Source organism: Oncorhynchus gorbuscha, linkage group LG26 (assembly GCF_021184085.1).
Source record: "Oncorhynchus gorbuscha isolate QuinsamMale2020 ecotype Even-year linkage group LG26, OgorEven_v1.0, whole genome shotgun sequence".
NCBI classification, from domain to species: domain Eukaryota; kingdom Metazoa; phylum Chordata; class Actinopteri; order Salmoniformes; family Salmonidae; genus Oncorhynchus; species Oncorhynchus gorbuscha.
The window spans coordinates 11664259-11686244 of NC_060198.1; the positions used below are offsets into that span (position 1 = coordinate 11664259).

At 42.3% G+C, this 21986-nt stretch overlaps 2 protein-coding genes across 2 annotated transcripts; both read right to left on the minus strand.

The window, feature by feature from the left end:
* Positions 1–232: 232 nt before the first annotated feature.
* On the minus strand, positions 233–4364 carry LOC124015763 (pre-mRNA-splicing factor CWC25 homolog). The gene is made up of 9 exons (XM_046331217.1): positions 4165–4364; positions 3546–3718; positions 3108–3344; positions 2914–2983; positions 2657–2805; positions 1731–1812; positions 1309–1598; positions 1009–1176; positions 233–919 (listed from the first exon to the last, which is right to left on the minus strand). The coding sequence occupies exons 1-9, from the start codon at positions 4180–4182 to the stop codon at positions 805–807; spliced, it is 1302 nt and encodes a 433-aa protein (XP_046187173.1). The 5' UTR covers positions 4183–4364; the 3' UTR covers positions 233–804.
* Positions 4365–7194: 2830 nt separating this feature from the next.
* Positions 7195–20971, minus strand: LOC124016029 (transcription factor Sp6-like). Its single transcript, XM_046331547.1, has 2 exons — positions 20753–20971; positions 7195–12107 (listed from the first exon to the last, which is right to left on the minus strand). Exon 2 carries the CDS (start codon positions 11934–11936, stop codon positions 11019–11021), a length of 918 nt encoding a protein of 305 aa, XP_046187503.1. The 5' UTR covers positions 11937–12107; positions 20753–20971; the 3' UTR covers positions 7195–11018.
* Positions 20972–21986: the final 1015 nt, after the last annotated feature.

Below are 21986 nucleotides of genomic sequence, written 5' to 3' on the forward strand. Positions count from 1 at the left end.
ATGGGCAACACTTAAATCCAGCATTATTATCATATAAAACCAAAAGGATTCCATGCTAGTCATTAAAAAATGTATGTCTACTTTATGATGATGCTGGTGACAGTGTGCCTGAGAATTTCTATATTTTGTCTTCATAGGACATTTTCAATTATCATAGTTCTCTGAAGGTGTATCAAAGCAGTAATCAGCATCACATACAACAACACATGTCAACTCAAAGACAGTATTTAGTTTGTTAGTCCCCAACTCAAAGAGCTTTAGGAACTATTTTTTTATTAAGATCCACAATTCCTCTCATTTACAGCAATACACTAAAGATATCCAAGGAACATCATTTACAAAAGGGGTGTGTGTGTGTGTGTGTGTGTGTGTGTGTGTGTGTGTGTGTGTGTGTGTGTGTGTGTGTGTGTGTGTGTGTGTGTGTGTGTGTGTGTGTGTGTGTGTGTGATAAAAGTTTGAATAATTCTAACCATTATAGAGAACATAATATACAATTTCCACTTAAAACAAATCCAAGGTTGCTCATTCTATAAAGGTGAGCATGTTGCTGGTGAATGGCACGGGTGAGTTTTGCCATTACAGAGGAAGTCAGATCCTTTGCATTGCTTTAGTCAGGGCAATGACTAAGGGGCAGTTTCACAGGGCCTGAGTGCAAATGCATGGTGTCTCTGCAGTGTCTGTTTTGTTTATTAAAATATAAATGAGTTGGCAGTCCTGGCAAACCGGTGCAGATATTTCAGTGTGGTAGCTGGTGCATATTTTTTACTCTCTCCTCCATCAACCCATTCCTGCTTCTTCTAGTTCTCATCTCCTCATGAAATTCTTCTCCAGGGATGCGGGGGTCCTCTGTATGGAGTGGATGTTTCTCTTGACTCGGTCCTCCAAGGATGAGGTGGACGCACTCTCCAGCTTCATGTTACTGCAGGGAAGGAAGCACGAGTTTTAAAGGACCAGACAACAGCCATAGTAAGCATGCCATACGTGCACGTCAGTCAGCGAGATACTTACTGGATAAAGCCAGCGTTGCGGTCATGCTTGCCGCCTTTCTCTTTCTCCCGCTCCTTCTCATCCTGCCGTTTGTAACTTCTAATGTTGATTTCACGCTCTTCGTCTCTCTGTTTGGCAAAGTCCATCATCTCTCTCCTCTTCTTCTCCAGCTCTTCAGCAGAGAGACATCTAAGAGAATATCAGGCAGATAAATATAGGGATAAGAAAACCCTTTAGGATGGGGTGGTGGGATTACCATTAGTTCACCGATGATTGAACCCAGGTGTGATAATTGTATAAACAGGTGCTGTGGACTCTTACTTGGTGGTACTGCTCTGACGCCTTTGGTAGCGATCTTTCTGTGGGCTGGGGGCTTTGGGACGCTGGAACTGTGGAACTTTGAACTGGTCTGTCCTATGGGATGAGTGGTTCTCTGATTTGTGAGAGGAGTGGTTGTCTGTCCTGTTAGAGGAGTGGTTGTCTGTCCTGTGAGAGGAATGATGGCCGTTCCCGTCTGTCCTTTGAGGAGATCGAGAGCAGCTCCTCTCCTGAGAACGGTGCCTCGAGTGGTTGGGGTGCTTCGAGGACTGATGATGCCTCCCAGCTGGAAACTGTGGAGAGAAATTAGGCGATGAGCGGTACACATCTCTCTCGGGAGGATTTAAGTCACTTTTAATTGATTGGACTAAGATAACAACGTTCATGGTGTCACTGTCAATATATAAAGATTGAGCCGTACTGACCTGTAGTCCATAGCCAGCTGGGACATTGCGGTGGTGGGAATGTGAGTGGGTTGTTTCTTTGGATTCCTCTTTAGAATGGTGCCTAAGTAAAGATACATCACTCAGTTAACCAAATGAGTTTGGACTTCTAACCCTTTTAAACATTGCGTGTTTGAGCTACATACTTATGGGTTGGATGAATCTATTTCTTCTGCATCCGTCGGTGCTAACCATTAGTCTGTGTGATTATTAACGGCGGCTGAGCTAGAGTGGTGTTTGTGAGACAAGGGCGAATGTCTGTAGAGTCCGAATGGTTTCAGCTACCCATCTATGAAAGGCTCGTGAACACGCACATGTAACACGTTTTGTTCTGACGCTCACAAGCTACAGAAGGAGTCATTAGAAGGTAAGAGGTTCTTCTACATAGAAGATCATAGGAAATCCCAGGACAGTGTCTATAATACTGTAATAAGCTCACATAGTTGTCACTGACTATCCATTTCCCAGTGAGCAAACCATTTCTGTACTTGCAACATTAATACAAATTCATTTTATCAGGTTTTTGCTTCGGAAAACCTTATTTCTTTATGGACATTTGTCAATTAACGCAACTACTTATGACTAATTGTTTTGTGTTCTACATGTAGCCCTGGTTGTCCTGAAAAGAAAATAGTAAAACACTTCACTGAGAGGCTAAGTATAAGGGCTAGACATGCAGATAAATGAAAATCAGATAAATCCTAATTAAAAGCCGGATTTTGCTGGGGTCTAAGGACTGATAGGATTAAACACACAATCTACCCCATTGCCGCCAACAATAGAAGCTGCGAGCTAGATTTGTAAACTATCACAAAATGCTTATAAGATCAAAACAGTTCAACTGAACATCTGATCATATTGGCATCTGTTCACCGCTCCCGAGAAACCTCGATTGAAGTTAGGTGCACCTGTGTTTTTTGTCTTCATCCTCAGCGCTTGAGCTCAAGCTCCTTCTCTTATGCTTCTTCTCCTTTCTCCTCTCCTTCTCTTCCCTTTTCTCCTTCTTGTCCTTCTTCCTCTTCTTTTTCTTGTCTTTCTTTTCAAGATTCTGACGCAGCTGAAAGGAAATAAAAAGTGAAAAACGGTTGCTACTTTAGAACCCAGCTGTTACTACAGCAGGCTGAAACTGATTTCATTGCAGTTTTATTGGAGCCATCCAATTGACCATTTCTTTGATCTTCTTCATTTTCACTGGGTTTGTCAAGACCTCCCTCCTCTTCTCCTCCTCTCGTTTCCTTGAAAAATAAGACACGTTATTATTATAATCAGCTCTTGGCTAACATCAGAACATCAGTATATGGTATAACAGTTGCTAGATGGACACACTAAATGGTAAAGAAGGAGACCAGAGTGACTGACTTGATATCAAACAGCGGGTCCTCTCTGATCTTGGCGGCCATGTCGAGGTTGGATGCAGGGGTGGAGGGGTTGAAGATTGAGCCAGGCAGGAGGCCGGTTTGTTCGGATGGACCATTCTCTGGCTCCTCAAACTGCTGGGTAATCTGCTTGTCGATGGGGCGGCCCAGCAGGTACTCATCACGGGACACCTGACCACCCGGCCCCTGGTACATCCAGTCCAACCGGTCATCTTTTTTCCTGTAAAACAACAACAAAAAAGCAGTTGAGTGTTAATGACTGCAGCCAAAGGGAGTATCTCTGTCCATTTGTCTGTGGTGAGAGGGCACACTTAAATTGCTCTGGTTTTGATTTTTAAACCTAGACAGGACAGTGGTTTCTCTATCAAGGTGAGATCTATTACTTCCTCCTCATCACAAGGGTCGGTGAGGTGAGCATTACTTTAGAGCCCCAGTCTGCTGAGCGAATCTGGTGATATCTTCTCGAGCTCGTTCCTCTCTCAGCTCCTTCTGAAGCTCCTCGATCTTCTTTGCCTCAGCCTCGTGCTTCTGTTCAGCCTTCCACACCCGCTCTATGTTTTTCATAGTCTGGGGATGCCAGCTCTTCTTCAAGTTCTGACAGAGATGAGGGAAAGTGATATTCGATATAATTAAACAGAACTGGGAAAGATCGCTACAAATGATCAATACAACAATTTCTGAATTACAATTGTTCTTCTGGGAAGGTAAGGAATTACTACGTCTGAGTAACGTTAACTAGCTAAATAGTTGTGTAACACAACTCGAAAATATAAAATAAGCACACCTTCAAAACTTTACTTAGTTAGGGGGTCAACTTAGTTAACTAGTTACGCCAACTAGCCATCGTTGTCGTGGCAGTGATGGCGTTTCGCTTCACTAAACACTAGTTCAGAAGTTGGCAGTAGGTGGATCAAGTGTTTTTGTGATTAGTTAGTTAGCTTGCTAGACATAAACAAAACAAACATGCGTAGCTAGCTAAGTTAGTTAGCTAGTTAAGCGCTAACGTTAGCTTTGTACGCTAATAATTTGCTCATACTTACGAGGTCACCTCCTCCCATCTTGACTTAGATCGTCCACTCGATCCGATTGAGAAATAAGATGTGAATAAACGTGTCCTCTACCTATGTGGTTATTGTACTTGACAAAACAAATGTCTGTTATTATCTAAATAAAATCGACAATTGCATGCTAGGCTAGCGTGATGTGTTTTTCATAGTACTTCCGGCCTTTCTGATATTTTTTTTCCGGTTGTTCAAGAGTGAGTTATTCTTCTTCTTCGGCTTCATCTTCTTCTTGGGGATTGGGTTGGCGGATCGCATCCAACTTTCAAGGAGCATACACCGCCACCTACTGTACTGAAGTGTAAGGCCAATCACGGCCTAACTACAGTATATTAAATTCCCTTCGTTAGTCCTGTTCCTCTAAGAAAGTGAAATAGACCCCTAGACATCACTTCCCTCCCCTTTCCTTCCCCACTACACCACCAACCCCAACCCTGTCCAACCTCTCTGACCCTTTCACACAACCTCTCCCTATCTACATCATACAATTCTCAAAATATCAACACAGGCTCCACCGTTCCCTCTATTAAACACTCATCACACAGACCTGTTTCATGTCTCCCTATTATCCACAACATGGCATTCAAACCTGTGTGTCCAAATCATAGTCTACTCCACACAACTTACTCTGTCCTACATCCCATACTCCCCACCTCTTCCTTTACTGACCGATACACACAATAAAATGGCCTCCCCTTACTACTAGCATCCCATTCCCTTTGCCAAAATGGAGCCCTTTTGCCCGGATCAAGGACTTGACTTCCCAGCGACCCAGTGGGACCTGAATATCTACCCCCTCTTTCCTCACTGCACTCTCAGTCACCACATTGGCCTTATCTTTACCCTCCACACCCACATGGGCAGGAACCCAACAAAAGCTTCCCACCACTCCCATCCTTTCCAGTCTCATTAACAGCACCAAGTCTCCCCTATCCGACCTGTCCGTCTTCCTTCCTTCCGTCTTTCTTCTCCCTGTCCCACCTCCTTAAATCTGTCATCTATCATCTGGGTGAACAACATCGGACTAACCACACTTCCCTGAGGAGTACCATGGTCCACTGCAAACTGCATTGACAATTCTAACTCCACCCTCACCCTTATGACTCGATCAAACAGGAAATCCATGATCCAGTTTTACAGACGTCCCCCAATTCCCAATGCACTCAACAGGATCAACAACCCTTTCCTCCATATGATATTGTAAGCTTTTTCAATGTCAAAATACACAACCCTCATCACCTCTTTTATTGTCAGGGCCTTGGTTATCTCTGTACTAACTGTAACCAGGGCATCCATGGCAGACCTCCCTCTACTGAACGAGAGGAGGCTGGTGGGAGGAGCTATAGGAGGACAGGCTCATGGCTGATATTAATGGAACGGTATCAAACATATGGTAACCATGTTTGACTCCGTTCCATTTATCCAATTCCATTCATTACAATGAACATGTCCTCCTATATCTCCTCCCACCAGCCTCCACTGTCCTGAGCCTACTCTGTGCTAAGCTCATCAAACCCATAAATCCCAAGAAATACATTATTCTACTCACTACCATCTTTTCCATCAATTTACACATGTTGTTTGTCAGTGCGGTAGGCCTATAACTGCCCACCCTAGTGGAATCTTTACCTGGTTTTACAAACAGCAATATCACCGCACATTTCCACCCAGCAGGTATCACCCCAGTCTTCCACACCTTATTATACCACCCTAACATTGTTTCCAACACACTGTTCAGTGCATGCTTAAACATCGTATAACACACTTTATCTTCTCCACAGCTCTCCAACTCTCTTGTCATCTCAAACATAGAAAACTCTGCATCCATTGCTTCTCCTGACTCCCCTTTTTTCTTTAAGACATCTCCATGTCTCCTCTTACCCCCAGAATGCGTTCAACAGTGCAGCATTGTGGAACTGTTTTCCAAAAAGTAGCCATGAAAATGCTCTCTGATCTGTTTAACTCTCTCACACACACACACACACACACACACACACACACACACACACACACACACACACACACACACACACACACACACACACACACACACACACACACACACACACACACACACACACACACACACACACACACACACACACACGCAAGCTGGTTCTAGCAGTGCATCTTATAATACATGATGATGAAGTACTGAATAAATAAACAACATACTACTTAGGGATATGTCTCTTTTTATTTCCATAAAGAACATTTCTCTATTAAAATTACAAGCAAGTCTTAAAACCAGGCAATAGTACAGCAGTACTTAAATTATTACAAAGTATTTTTTAAATTCATATCTACTGCGACAACATACTACTGTAATCAATAAAATAAGATTATTTAAATACTATTTTAATCATCTTCAATCTGCTCCTATCTAACACATACAACTCAATAATAGCATTTCTGATGATAATAGAGATAGCCAGTAGGCCTATTTAATACATGTATCAAGTGTTCCTAGGTAGGCCTGTTGGAAACGCAAAGCTACAAGGGGGACATTCCGACCCGATTTAAACGTGTAGAAGGGAATTGAATTCCCTTTTTATGCACTTTTCTCTCTACACGTATTCTGACCTTGAATTTAGGCATGAGAATAGCATGCTATTCACTTGCTATTTGTTTCGGTAGACATTTAAAAAATGAAGGTGTAGTGGAGACCCCATAGCCCATATTATTTTTATTTTTGTATTCTTTTTTTGTATTTCTTTTCTCTCCCATTTCAATCTTGTCTAATCGCCGAAACTCACCAACGAGCTCAGGAGGCAAAGGTCGAGTCATGCGTCCTCCGAAACATGACCCGCCAAACCGCACTTCTCAACACCCGCCTGCTTAACCCGGAAGCCAGCCGCACCAATTTGTCAGAGAAAACACTGTTCAACTGACAACCGAGCTCAGCCTGCAGGCACCCAGCCCGTCACAAGGAGTCGCTAGAGCGCAATGAGCCTCCCCCCCAGCCAAACCCTCCCCTAGCCCAGGTGACGCTGGGCCAGTTGTGTGCCGCCCTATGGGACTTCCGATCATGGGCGGTTGTGATACAGCCCAGGATCGAACCCGGGTCTGTAGTGACACCTTTAGCATTGTGATGCAGTGCCTTAGATGCTGCACCACTTGGGAGGCCCTCAGAAACACCACATTCTAACCTTGTCTTGACTTAATTCCCTCATAATTCCACCCCCTTTACCCAATGAAATGATGAATAAGGTCGAGCGACCTGTTGGTTCCAAGTGAAACAACATCGACTTTATTTTTTCTGATAGAAGTAACACAATTCTCCATGCACTGTAATTTACAAATTGATAAGAGCTTTTGATTAAAGCTTGGTAAATGAGTAAGCCGTTTGGATAAGGGGATTGTAAATATAAGTGACAATTTTTTTAGATCTATTTTACCTTGTGATAGCTGGAGACAAATGTGAAACCAGTCGTATGGCAGCAACCTGAAGTGTATCAACCTAGCCTATCATCTTTTCCACGGTGAAGTTTATGAAATCATGGCCTTATACTGTAACTTGCAAGGATGAAGTTTGGAGACCCAGGCTACAGTCTTCTGGGGCCATCCGCAAATGACTTTATAGCGCCAAACCTACCGAGTTGATTTATGACTTTTAGAATGTTTGAATTATAAACCCAATACTTTTTACTGTATTATTTTCCAATCTGTTTTAATATTAGCCACTCTCTGCTGTGTGGTTGTTCCTGAGCATAGCTAGCATTAGTGGATCATATTAGGCTACCGTGTTACAAATTGGGCAATAATTTGGGACATGTAGCCTATTTGAATCATTATGGAACGCAGACCATATGTAGCAGTTTAAATCTGGAGCCTGGTGCACAGTTTACGACAAATGGACCGTTATCATCAAAGTTCCATGATTAATGAGGATTATTAGGGTAGATTTATAGGACTACTGTTCAACCCCTATTGTACACTTTTCTCACTTTCAAATATTTCAGAATTGAACAATGGAATTTGGCAACTTTCAGGATAAATCAAACCACTGTATTTTTGATTCATCAATATATTTATTGAGTGGAGGCTATCCAAACCTGTTTTTTTTTTTTTTATGATCCACAGTGGTGTAAAGTACTTAAGTAAAAATACTTTACTTCTTTACTTTACTATTTATATTTTTGACAACTTTTACTTTTACTTCCATACACTTTCCCTGACACCCAAAAGTACTCATTACATTTTAAATGAAAGAAAAGGAAAATGGTCCAATTCACGAACCTATCGAGAGAACATCCCTGCTCATCTCTACTGCCTCTGACCTGGCGGACTCAAAGTCTTCATGTGTGATGTCTGAGTGTTGGAGTATGTCCCTAGCTATCTTTAAATAAAAAAGACATGAACATTGTGCCATCTGGTTTGCTTAATATAATAAATTTGAAATGATTTACACTTTAACTTTTGATACTTAAGTATATTTGACTAATTAAATTGACTTTTAATTCTTAAGTATATTTCAAACCCAATACTTTTAGAATTTTACTCAAGTAGTATTTTACTGGGTGACTTTTACCTGAGTCATTTTCTATTAAGGTATCTTTACTTTTACTCAAGTATGACAACTGGATATTATTTCCACCACTGATTATTCATAAATACTTTTCTAACCCTTAATAATATACAAGCTCCACCAATTGGTGCTGAAAAGGAGATGAATACATGGCTTTCTTTCGTTGATCCCTAATATTCTGAACTGTTCTGTCCATTTATTCTAATGAGTCTGTCGAGAACATTTGAATTTAAAGGTGCACCACATTTAAAGTGGTGCTTTAGATAAATGTACTGGAAACCCTATTGAAAGGAAACTCCATAACAAAATCTATTGGCCAGCAGAACGCGCAAGGGAACAGCACCTGCATAAGGTAAGACTGAATACCAACTACTGTGAAGAGCGTATGAAAGGTGTGTGTAGGAAAGGCGTACATTTCCTAAGTCTGAATCGGGCCCCAAGTGATTTGCAATAGATCGAGTCTCGAGGTGATGTCCTTTCATCACATTTGATTAACAAAATGCAAGTAAACCATCAAAAACCATTATGTTGTATTTTATTTAGGGATATGTCTAAAGGGGGCTACAATAAACACCTCAGTGAGAGATCTCTACATAGCAAAACCTCAGCTTAGACCCTTTTAAGCACATTTTGACTAAGTCACTACTCAAAATACAACAATGCTTTCCTAACAAGGCCAATTTGTTTTACAGTGAGCACAATAAGCTAAGAAGCCTAAACCACGGCACACAGGCCTAAGCCTATTTAGAAAGGTCTAGACTGGATTCCGAAAAATTGATCAAAGTGCATCTTCTATCAAGATATAAATGATTATTTATGACTATTAATATCAAAATGGTCTCCAAACAATTCCACTCCATCTGTTTTTGGCTTTATGCTTGAACAACCTTGGAGGAGGAATTGTTGCTTATCCTGGAAGTTGTTGGTGTGACAAAATATGGTTTACCTAAGTTCCTCTCAATGAGGGATTTCAGTCCAGCTCACATTTCAGTCTGGCGTACGTTTCGTGAGTAGTGATGTATCCAGCCTGTCTTTTGTCCCCGAGGAAATCCCCATCAAGTGTTACCACAGTGGGTTCCGTGAAGTGTGAACGTGGTATTGTGTGGATCGTACACTATACGGGGACAAGACCAGGGAATTACACATTTCTCGTGAATGAGATACGCCGCCATCATGTCACATTCACACCTGCAGCGCTGAGATAAAGGAGTGTCAAAAGACGAGCAACGGTGCTTTTCAGTCACAGTTGAGGGACATTTGAACACGATGACACATGCGGGGGGCGGGGCATCCAAGTGAAATGCATTGATAACGCAAATCACGTCTTCTTACTGTACATTACACAGAACATATATGTTGTTGACATGAAACACGGAGTGTGAATTCCATGCCACAATGTGCTGCAGTGGGACATCTCTGCACGTCTGTTGAGCAAAAGCAGCCATTTCTATTTGCACCGCCCACATACCGCACCAAACTGAATTACAGTGGTGCTTTACTGTGGTGCTCTTTGGCAAAAGGTTGACGCCAACATTGCGCGTTAACATTTTGGTCAAAACCAAAAAATACAGTGTGGAATGTTCCCGGGGACATGTTCATACACTCACATACAGTATATTATACACAGCAAGGCAAGGGGGTGAGTTAAAGGGTGGGGAAAGGAAGCCAACACAACATACCAACATATCCTAACCCTCCACTTCCATTGCCTTAAATTCAGTTAGATGTGTGCAGTGGAGACCGGAGAGTTTGATGGCTTCCATGGAAATAAATCTCTCTCCGAGTAGCTAGTAGTTTTACTGTAAACACATCAAGCAACATCTTCAGTTGAACTCGTTCCCCAAGTCTCCGTGGATGGATGGCATAATAGCAGTAGCAGCAATGGAAGTCCTAGCAGCTAGCAAGCTTTGGCTCTGGCTCAGTTGCCATGTAAATGGAAGAGGACATTCCTTAGATGGATATCCTTCCAGCAAGGCACTTGACAGCTTGTCCTCTGTTGGCGATGTAACATACGGGTAATTGCTTTGGACTCTTTGGTTTTATGCCCGTCTACGCTGTATGGTGCTGTTATATGTGATATGATGCATTCTGAAAATCAGAGGGGCCTTTGTTGCCTTATGTTGTTCAATGCATCTGGTAGAAATAGACTATCAATTTATAATATAAGACCCCCTATGATTCCACCTCCACTGGACTACATGTGTTATAAACTATGGATTGATTCTCTGTCTGATAGAAAGGGGCTGATAGTAGCCCACTGACTGTACATTATCTGTATAGCATTCCAGATGTGGACGGGATACAGTTAGCTGGACTGTCCTGTCCCAGAGGGGTCTTTCTCACATTTCGGCTGCTTAAGGGGTGCCTCTGTGTCAGAGGCAGTGGCGTGGGAGGGCTGAGGAGAAGGTGTGTCAAAGCTCTTCCCCATCCTGCCCCCCTCTCCATACATCCTCTCCTCCCCTGGCCCGGAGGGAGACTCGTGTGTGCGCATGTGCTTGGCCAGGTGGTCGTTGCGCATGAACACTCGGGGGCACATGGTGCAGCTGAACTTCTTGGTGCCGGTGTGCGTCTGCAGGTGTTGCTGAAGTTCGTCGGAGCGCGTGAAGCGCTTGCCGCAGAAGAGCCAGTTGCAGACGAAGGGCCGGTCCCCGCTGTGCCAGCGCAGGTGGGCCTTCAGGTGGGAGGTCTTGGCGTAGGCCTTGCCGCAGCCCGGGATGTGGCAGTTGTGCATGTGTTTCCTCCGGTCGTCGTCAGTGCTCTGGCCCATCTGCTCGGCGTGGACACAGTTGGGGCACCGGCACACAGACTGGCCCGAGCCCCTAGAGGCAGAGCGGCGCTGGGGCTTGGGCCGGACAGAGGCGGCACCCTCCTGTGGCTCCTCCAGGGAGTACGACTCCGGCTGCAGGAGCTCAGGTCCTCCCAGTGGCTCCATCTTGAAGCCATCCTGGGGGAAGAGGTGAGAGTGAGCTGAGTGTGAGGCTGGGGCCAGCTGGGCTAGCTGAGCAGGAGTACACAGCTGGGGCTCGGAGCCGTAAGGCCCCAGGGAGGACTGCAGTCCCATGGAGCTCTGACCAACTGCCTGTAAGCCCACACCCTGGCCCGCCTGCAGGTCCATCCAGCTCCCTGGCCCGGTGTGGAGGTCCCACCATGAGGGAACGTTCATCTCGTCTGAGCTGCCACCAGGGGGTGCTGTCCGTAACCAGGGTTCATAGGGGTGGGCCATGAGACCAGCTGCTGTCTGTGGGATACTGGTGTTGAAGGCTGAGTCTGGTGAGGAGTGAGCGGTAGCCGGGTGGGTCTGGAGTGTGGTGTGCTAATTGATAACTGGGTGAAGATGTGTAGACTAACACATGGCTGGATGGAGAGCTTGAGGATCCTATTCACGATTACTGACCTGTTGGCAAAAAAACGGATTGTCAAATTTTAAAATGGTGTAGTAAATTCTTGTAAGATGACTACTGCTTCTAGCCAAATGGCCACAGTGTAGCCCAACAGACACGCCCCCGTCTCCATGGACACCCCACCCCAGTTCTCACGCTGCGTGGCAGAGGAGAGAGCTGACAAAATGCGGGGAAGGAGACGAGGGGAAACGTATCCGGACAGAAACCTGCCAAATGCATCCGATGCCAGGTACTTCCCATGGCGGAGGACAGTCAAAGAGAAAGCTAAAGAAAACAACTTCAGCGGCCCTATGAAGAGGCAGAGGCAGAGTGGAGATAAACACGAAAGGTGGCGGAGGAAGGAGGAGGAGAGCGAGAAAGAGAGAGAGGAGTGTTGACAGGAACAGCCCCGTGCAGAGATGGGGGGTGAAAAGGAAGAAGATCCAGGGAGGTAATGGCTGCGGGCCAAGATCTACAGTATTTGTACGTCTCTGAGATTTTCGGAGATGAAGCCTAGCAGACGGAACAACCTGTTTTTGTTTAATGAATCACACATGATTTACAACAACATCCCTTCGAGGCGACTAACAAAAAAAAGAGACGTTGCGATAAAAAACAAAACGCCCGCCTCCTGCACACTGGCGGCAGCATGCATCAACAGTTGCTGGATGACGGCTTTCAGGAGCCTGCGAACACAAGTCCAACAATAACACAAGAACGATGACTTTATCCATATAATTAGGGCAGCATGCTCTAAGACAGTCAGCATCTTGTCCCCACTGCTCTGCGGTGCGTAAACTCCAGTGGACCAGAACAATGGTAAAATATATACCCGGCAAATTAGGTTACCTTGGAATTTTGAGAGGTGACGGAATGCACCTGTTAAAATTGGAGGAGTCGAGAGACATTTTTTGGTCAAAAAGCTGTAACTCAATCGACAGGAGACGCTTTACTTGCTTCAAAACACAAAAAATGATTCCAAAAAATGTTCTGTCCCAAAATGATAAGTTGGCAAATATATGCCATTATTTTTACTGCAGGAAACAAGAAAGCAGTCTGGGTCTGAAGAGGTTACTATCTTGTTCGTCTGAAGATCATAGGTCGTGGTACCATATCTGGGAGAGAGAGACCATACAGCATTAGCCACCCAGACAATCAAGCTTCAATAGAAGGGTCAAGGTTCAATGGTAAACATGTCTCCTGTCCCTTGTCCACAAAACCATTGAAGCCAGGTTGAGCAAGCTATTTCCACAACATACAGAAACTTTGCAAAGATAGCCTACAACTTGTGAGATTTAGATTCACTCGCATCCCTTCCAGTGCTTGAAATGGAATGGAAAAGGTATCAATACAAGGTACACTACCGTTCAAAATTTTGGGGTCACTTAGAAATGTCCTTGTTTTTTAAAGAAAAGCACTTTTTTTTGTCAATTAAAATTACATCAAATTGAAGGTCAGCATCCCGGAGCCGCCTCTTCACTGTTGACGTTGAGACTGGTGTTTTACGGGTACTATTTAATGAAGCTGCCAGTTGAGGACTTGTGAGGCGTCTGTTTCTCAAACTAGACACTCTAATGTACTTGTCCTCTTGCTCAATTGTACACCGGGGCCTCCCACTCCTCTTTCTATTCTGGTTAGCGCCAGTTTGCGCTGTTCTGTGAAAGGAGTAGTACACAGCATTGTACGAGATCTTCAGTTCCTTGACAATTTCTCGCATGGAATAGCCTTCATTTGTCAGAACAAGAATAGACTGACGAGTTTCCGAAGAAAGTTCTTTGTTTCTGGCCATTTTGAGCCTGTAATCGAACTTACAAATGCTGATGCTCCAGATACTCAACTAGTCTAAAGGCCAGTTTTATTGCTTCTTTAATCAGAACAACCATTTTCAGCTGTGCTAACATAATTGCAAAAGGGTTTTGCAATGATAAATTAGCCTTTTAAAATTATAATCTTGGATTAGCTAACACAACGTGCCATTGGAACACAGGAGTGATAGTTGCTGATAATAGGCCTCTATACGCCTATGTAGATATTCCATATAAAATCTTCTGTTTCCAGCTACAATAGTCATTTACAACATTAACAATGCCTACACTGTATTTCTGATCAATTTGATGTTATTTTAATGGACAAAAAATGTGCTTTTCTTTCAAAAACAAGGACATTTCTAAGTGACCCCAAACTTTTGAACGGTAGTGCAGGTACTGGTACTCAAGCAATAGAGCATTTGGGGTGCAGGTACTCCCTACCATTGAGCACGGGCACAACTCTGATCCCTTCAATTGATTTTCAATTTGCTGAGACAACAAACAATGCCTTGAAGACCAACAGGATTACGAGCTATGCTTTGGACTGGTCTTCCCATGGCCCTCTTCAGACACTAGAGAGGAGATGCTCTAGAGTTGGAATAAAATCGTAAAGCAATTCGTTTGGAATTCCAGAATTAGAGGTCTGGTGTTAAAGGTCAAGCTGGTTTATTTTACGTTGCCCCGGAGCCAGAGCTCCACCGATGCTCTGTAATTTTGGGGGAATGTGAGTCAGATGCACCGTGGCGTGAAGCGTCCCCCTATTTCTCTCTCTCTTCCCCCTCCTCTCGTTCGCTCTCTGATATAATAGCCCTGTAAACAAATAAGAGAGTGGCCGATCCTCCTCCATTCACAAAAGTGGCTGGCTGGAACACTAGAGAGTATCCTGAGGGTAACAGCTGGCATGGGGCCCCTGGGGGAGGGGAGCCGGGGAGGAGGAAGGTGCAGGACGACAGGGCTGCATCGTAAAACCTGCCCGACCAAGACCTAACACAGTCCCCGGTTTACTATTCTGCCAGAGACAGAGGAGGCTCTGCCCTGCCAAGACCCAGCACCCCCCCCACCACCACCACCACCACCACCACCAGTTTTACTAGTCTGCCAGAGACAGAGGAGGCTCTGCCCTGCCAAGACCCAGCCCCCCCCCACCACCACCACCACCAGTTTTACTAGTCTGCCAGAGAGGAGAAGATGCTCCGGGGGAGGAACACATCGCGGTAGATGATGACGAACTGACTTTTGTTGGTTATCGTTCCGATTCAGCCAGTAAAGGGAAAAGTACAAATATGATATAATAACAGATTAAGATGTCACAACAATGAATAAAAACTGATGCTGGACCTGAGCTTGTGGATTCTCCATTCTTTTCTTTTTACCATCCAAAATGTGTTTCTATCAAACACAGACGTTTGGAATTGTCATTACGATGATGAAGTATCTGTACTCCTACTTCTAAATATCTGTGTTTGTGTTTGAATGGTTTTTTGAGTTGAGAAAATCTTGTGGTTTAGTCTGATATGTGACATACCGTTACAGGTTCCAAGACATTCTAGAAGACTAAGACGGGAAAAGGTCATTAAAATACAGATGAGGATTGATAGTGAAAGTGGCAACAAGCAATCTCATACACATACGGAAATATATTCCCTTCTACGTTGGTGTCCCTGAGAGGATAGTGACTGCCTGACAGTTGTTTGTCTACTAGTATCACAGACAAATGAAACAACCTTGATTTGTTGTATGTTCATGTGGTTTTACATCAAATGTTGTCAATGTTACGCATTATCTGTCCAAATGTGAGCAGATTTGTAAACAGTCTTGCACAGACATGAAATTCCAATTCAAATACTCAATCAAAATGTGAAGACGGAGTAGAGGAAGTGTCTCAACTAGCGTGTCAATAAATCATCATGACTCATATCGAGACAGGTCTACACAGAGGAGCACAATCCATGTGTTGACAGTTGGACATAGAGTACACAAGTCATATGACACCTCCTGTCTCATTGTATTAGGCTACAACATCAACTTGGAATACATCTTTACATTTCACTGGTCATTGAATGGGAAAACTCACCGTGAGGCTTAGGGTCCTCTGAGGCATATTGCCTGTCAACTTTGACGTTTAAATGTCATTTAGAAGTTCAAATGCTCTGGCTTGGGTTGGGACCCCAAAGTCCCATACACTTAATAACAAATGAGAGTATCCTTCTTAAACACCTACGTTTGAGGTAAGTATTTAGCTGTTTAACAATAAGCCCTAAATTGATCTCCAAGGTTGAGCTTACACAAGTAGGGCTAGTATAACGATTATAGTGTAGGCCTACCATACACGGATTGATCAGTAATCTACTCGAACCCACCAGTAGCTATGGAACGTGTACTGAGGAGTATTTTTGGGGGGTTCGCTCACACAGGAGTGATAAAGCCCTAGTTCACATAGGAGTAATATCATTTTGTGATTTCTAAAATGTTTTATTTGGTTTTCGATTTCTATTTATCAAAGGGGGGCTGCAGCACCCTCGGCACCCCTACTTCGAATAACAGGAAGTGGTTGAAGAGCTTTATAGTTAAGTGATGATATAATAAACAATTATTTGTTCAATCATCTTTCATTTGAAAAACACAAGTTTCCATCATCATCATTTGTCACAATAAAGACAGTTAGACAAAATACATATCCACCCGTCGAATGGATAAAAACGTTGTCGATCGTTAGAAAAAATGTGCTTATTACTGCCGCTTCTATTACACACGACGCAATGATTTACTCAACATTGTTTTTGTCGAATAAACCTGGTCCAATGGAAACCTGCCTTGACAGTGTACTGTGAGGAGGTTAGAGCCTGGCGGAGTGGTGCCAGGAAAATAGCCTCTCCTTCAACGTAAAAACAACAACAAAGGAGTTGATCGGGGCCACAGTGAAGAGTGTCAAAAGCTTCAAGTTCCTTGGTGTGCACAACACCGAGGACCTGAAATGATCCCACCACCGTGGTGAAGGCGCAACAGCATCTATACAACCTCAGACGGCTGAAATAAATCTGCATGGCCCCTAAGACCCTCACAAACTTTTACAGATGCACCATCGAGAGCATTCTGTCAGGCTGCATCACCGCTTAGTACGGCAACTGCACCGCCCTCAACGGAAGCGCTCTCTAGGGTGGTGCGGTCCGCACAACATATCACCGGGGCGCCCGAGTCACAGTCTGTTCACTCTGCCAACATCTAGCAGACAGAGACAGTACAGGTGCATCAAAGCTGGGACAGATGGACTGAAAAACAGCTTCTATCTCCAGGCCATCAGACTGTTCAACAGCCATCGAGCCATCTTCTGTAGTAAAAGACAAAGATAGACACACACACACACCTCATAAACACGCAGACTCCTGTACTCACAAATAGACTCACACATGCATACGCCCCTACTCACAGACACACACCCAAACACATACACACGCACACACACACACACTCACACACACACAGCCAATGCTGCTGTCCCATGTATATAGAGACATTAAACATTGGACTGTTTATTTTATACTTTATAAATACTGTGTATTCATATACTGTATTCTTCATATAGCTCATTGTAATATAAAGTGCCTTCAGAATGTATTCACACCCCTTGACTTATTTCACATTTTGTTGTGTTACAGCCTGAATTCAAAATTGATGAAATATTTAATTTTCTCACCCATCTACACACAATAGTCCATAATGACAAAGTGAAAAAATGTTTTTAGAAATCTATAGAAAATGTATCGAAAATTAAATACAGAAATATCTAATATACATAAGAATTCACATCCCTGAGTCAATACATGTTAGAATCACCTTTGGCAGTGATTACAGCTGTGAATATTTCTTTGTAAGTCTCTAAGAGTTTTAAACACCTGGATTGTACGATATTGGCACATTATTCTTTAAAAAATATTTCAAGCTCTGTCAAGTTGGTTGTTGACCATTGCTAGACAGACATTTTCAAGTCTTGCCATAGATTTTCAAGTCAATTTAGGTCAAAACTGTAGCTAGGCTACTCAGGAACATTCAATGTCATATTGGTAAGTATATTTGTATGTTATAAGGTTACTGTCTTGCTGAAAGGTTCATTTGTCTCCCAGTGTCTGTTGGAAAGCACACTAAACCAGGTTTTCCTCAAGGATTTTGTCTGTGCTTAGCTAAATTCTGTTAATTTTTATCCTAAAAAACTCCATAGTCCTTGCCCATGACAAGCATACCCATAACATGATGAAGCCACCACCTTGCTTGAAAATATGAAGAGTGGTACTTAGTGATGTATTGTATTGGATTTGCCACAAACATAATCAAATCAAATCAAAGTTAATTTGTTCACGAACGCTGAATACAACAGGTGTAGAGCTTACAATGAAGTGCTTACTTACAGGCCCTAACCAACAGTGCAATTTTCAAGTGCAGATAGTCCGGGTAGCCAATGTGCGGGGGGCACCGGTTAGTCAGGCTAATTGAGGTAGTATGTACATGAATGTATAGTTAAAGTTACTATGCATATATGATAAACAGAGAGTAGCAGCAGCGTAAAAGAAGGGTTGGAGGGGGGGACACAATGCAAATAGTTCGGGTAGCCATTTGATTGCCTGTTCAGAAGTCTTATGGCTTTATATTCAGGACATAAAGTTTTTGGCCACCTTTCTTGCAGTTTTACTTTAGTATGTTTTGGAATAGTTTTATTCTGTCATTTAGGTTAGTAATGTGGAGTAACTACAATGTTGTTGATACATCCAAATGTTTTTCCACATCACAGCCATTAAACTCTGTAACTGTTTTCAAGTCACCATTGGACTCATGGTGAAATCCCTGAGTGGTTTCCTTCCTCTCCGGCAACTGTGTTAGGAAGGAGGCCTGTATCTTTGTAAGGACTGGGTGTATTGATACACCATCCAAAGTGTAATCAATAACTTCACCATTGCTCAAAGAGAAATTCAATGTCTGCTTTTTAAATGTTTACCCTTCTACCAAGAGGTGCCCTTCTTTGCGAGGCATTGGAAAACCTCCCTGGTCTTTGTGCTTGAATCTGTGTTCGAAATTCACTGCTCGACTGAGGGACCTTACAGTTAATTGTATGTGGGGTACAGAGACGAGGTAGTCATTCAAATATCATGTTAAACACTATTATTGCACACCGAGTGAATCCCTGTAAGTCATTATGTGACTTGTTAAGCACATTTTTACCCCTGAACTTATTTAGGCTTGATAATATACTTATTGACACAAGACATTTCAGCTTGTCATTTTTTATTTAAAAAAATTACATTTCTAAAAACATAATTCCACTTTGACATTATGGGGTATTGTGTGTAGGCCAGTGACACAACATCTAAATGGAATGAATGTTAAATGCAGGCTGTAACATAACAATAACGTGGAAAAAGTCAATGGGTGTGAACACTTTCTGAAGGCACCGTTTCTACTACTGTACATTGCATTTTTGTTACACTGTTTATTTATATACTGGATTCTCAATCTACTGCTGTATATATTGTTTTTGGTGTATATACGCATATATTGCATTTGGATTTCTGATACAGTGTTATTTGGGTTGTCACCTGGATTCGTTCTGACATTTGTGATTTCTTGTTTCTTGTTTTTGTACTTAAAATCATCTAGGATCATATCATTCCCTCTCGCTGAATGCGTTGTTCCCTGCCCCTGTTGATTACACATACATTATCAAGGTCCCGAATGTCTTGGCTCAATCTGGGTTGAAGAGAATCAGCTTGCACTCATAGGCCTACACAGGTCTATATGAGGCATGACGTAACATTGTCTTATTTTTGTCAACTAAAAGTCACTTCTTTATGCATTTCAGTCACCATAACATTCATACTGTAGTTTTGTAGTCTACTACAGCATTGGAATATGTTGTATGAGAGAGTGCAAGATAAGCTACTCTCCTATAAAAATTTGTAAAAACAATTCACTATAACATATTCTAATGACTGGAATTCCATTCATTGTAAAAAATAAATGACTATTTAAAAAAGTACCTAAAATGCTTGTTGGTTTTGATGGTGATCCTCTGTGTTTTTCAACATTGGAAAGCATACAGATTACTGGTACTAATTGTTTCCCTCAATCATAATGAATACCCCTGTGTGGGATAACCAATTTCTAAATCGAGGTCTTTGGGGTCGTGAAAACACATCAAACTATGAGACATTCAACAACCTTTTAGGGCCTCTTTACCTCCTGCTTTATGTTTCATCTGTGACCAGGAAACATTCACCTAAATATTAGCTCAAACTGGAAAGGAGATCTATTCAATTTTTTACTTTATTCTACTTTATTTTGATGCAAATTGTACAAATTATACTATTTTCAAATATGGTATCAAATGCACAACCTGTCACTCAAACCCAATCCTTTCCATGAGTAGGGAATGAATTTGAATTAGGCTTACAATAATATATATATATTATTTGGGCACAACTATATATATATATATATATATATATATATATATATTAATGACTCCATGACTCATTACAAATTATGTATTGAAATATGTCTTTCTAAATTAAAATACATATTGAAGATAATAAATACTTATACAGATATTTCCAATATTTTTATCTTACTTTTTCTTAAAATCAAATACGTAAATATTTGCCATATCCCTTTATTTCAAGTGGTTCTAGATATTCCAGGTACAGTCCTCTGTTTCATTATTCATGCAACTGTCAAGAGGATGTACCCGTAACTTCGATATTGTTCCACTACACACACACAAATACAACACAACGGTTACCTCGTGGGTAAACAATGCGATGCTTATGAATCAAAAACGTTTATATTGAAACATATATAGCTACCTGTTTACACAATGGTGCCCGTAGTTCTATTCCGAAGCGATGTAGGAATAGCTTTTTTGTAGCCTATTATATTCACTGGTATGAAAATAAATAAACCACCTTGGCAGAAGTCAACTAAAAGCCTTCGGTAAAAAAAAAAGAATCGAATAAATAAATAGATATCCTCGTATATCATACAGTTCCCTCCATCTCGGGCGGTTCAGGTGAGACGAGACAACGCTTCCACGTACAGGTAAGCGTACTCAGTGGTGGCAAAGTTTATAATAGGTTATGTATCCTTTTCTTTTCGCAGGCTCCGCCCTCTTTCGGTGTGTGTTTTCCCCTTTGAAGATGCGCTCGCGCGGCTGGAGGTCAGGAAGTGTACATGGGCATGGCTCACTTACGTTACAACATTCGGACCCATGAGAAAGTTGACAACTCTTTGAACCCTCTTGTTACATAATTTGGGGTTGTCTCAGTGCCTAATACTTGCATTTCAAATGGCTCTAATGTTTGCCCACCGCAACTTACTCTCAGGAAAACTTTTATTCAAAGCCTTTGACCTGTCAAATAAAATAAAAACGAATGAATTATGTCGCAATGCACTGATGCATTACTAGTAGCTGGTCACTTACAATACAGTAGACTACTTGTTTATTAGATTGCTTGTTAAAAATTACATGTCACCCATCTTATTGACCCCATGGTGACACAGTGGCATCTGGTACCATTGCAATGGTCATTATTGTCACTGGTCTGGTCACCATGTAGGCTCTAATGTCATCCTACGTAAACTACTGGCAACAGGCAACAGGTAATTGCACAGATTGTATGTTGTTATACATACTTAATCTACTGTAACCTGTTTATGTCTAACCTTCAGTGTCAGTTCAATTCTCAATTGTCAAGAGACCACAATTTACAAAACAGTATCATATCCTTTCATCTTCTGCATGTTACAGGCAGTGTAGGTGCCTTATCAAAGCTCAGTTGTGCCCAAATACATAGCTGGTCCTCTTACTTTTGCCAAATGAGAGGAAACACTCGTTAACTGTTGTCTGTCAGGCCAATGAAAACACTGATTAAATCCAATCCAACATCACTGCTTTTCACAGTTTCATCAGCCTCTTCTTCTAAAGGTTTTTATTTTTTCCCCTCTTCTCAGTTAATTCCTTTCCTGTCACAGCATGTTGGTGGAGTGACTTCAAATCACCTGACAAACAGAGACCACAGACAGACCGGCGGGAAGTGGTTT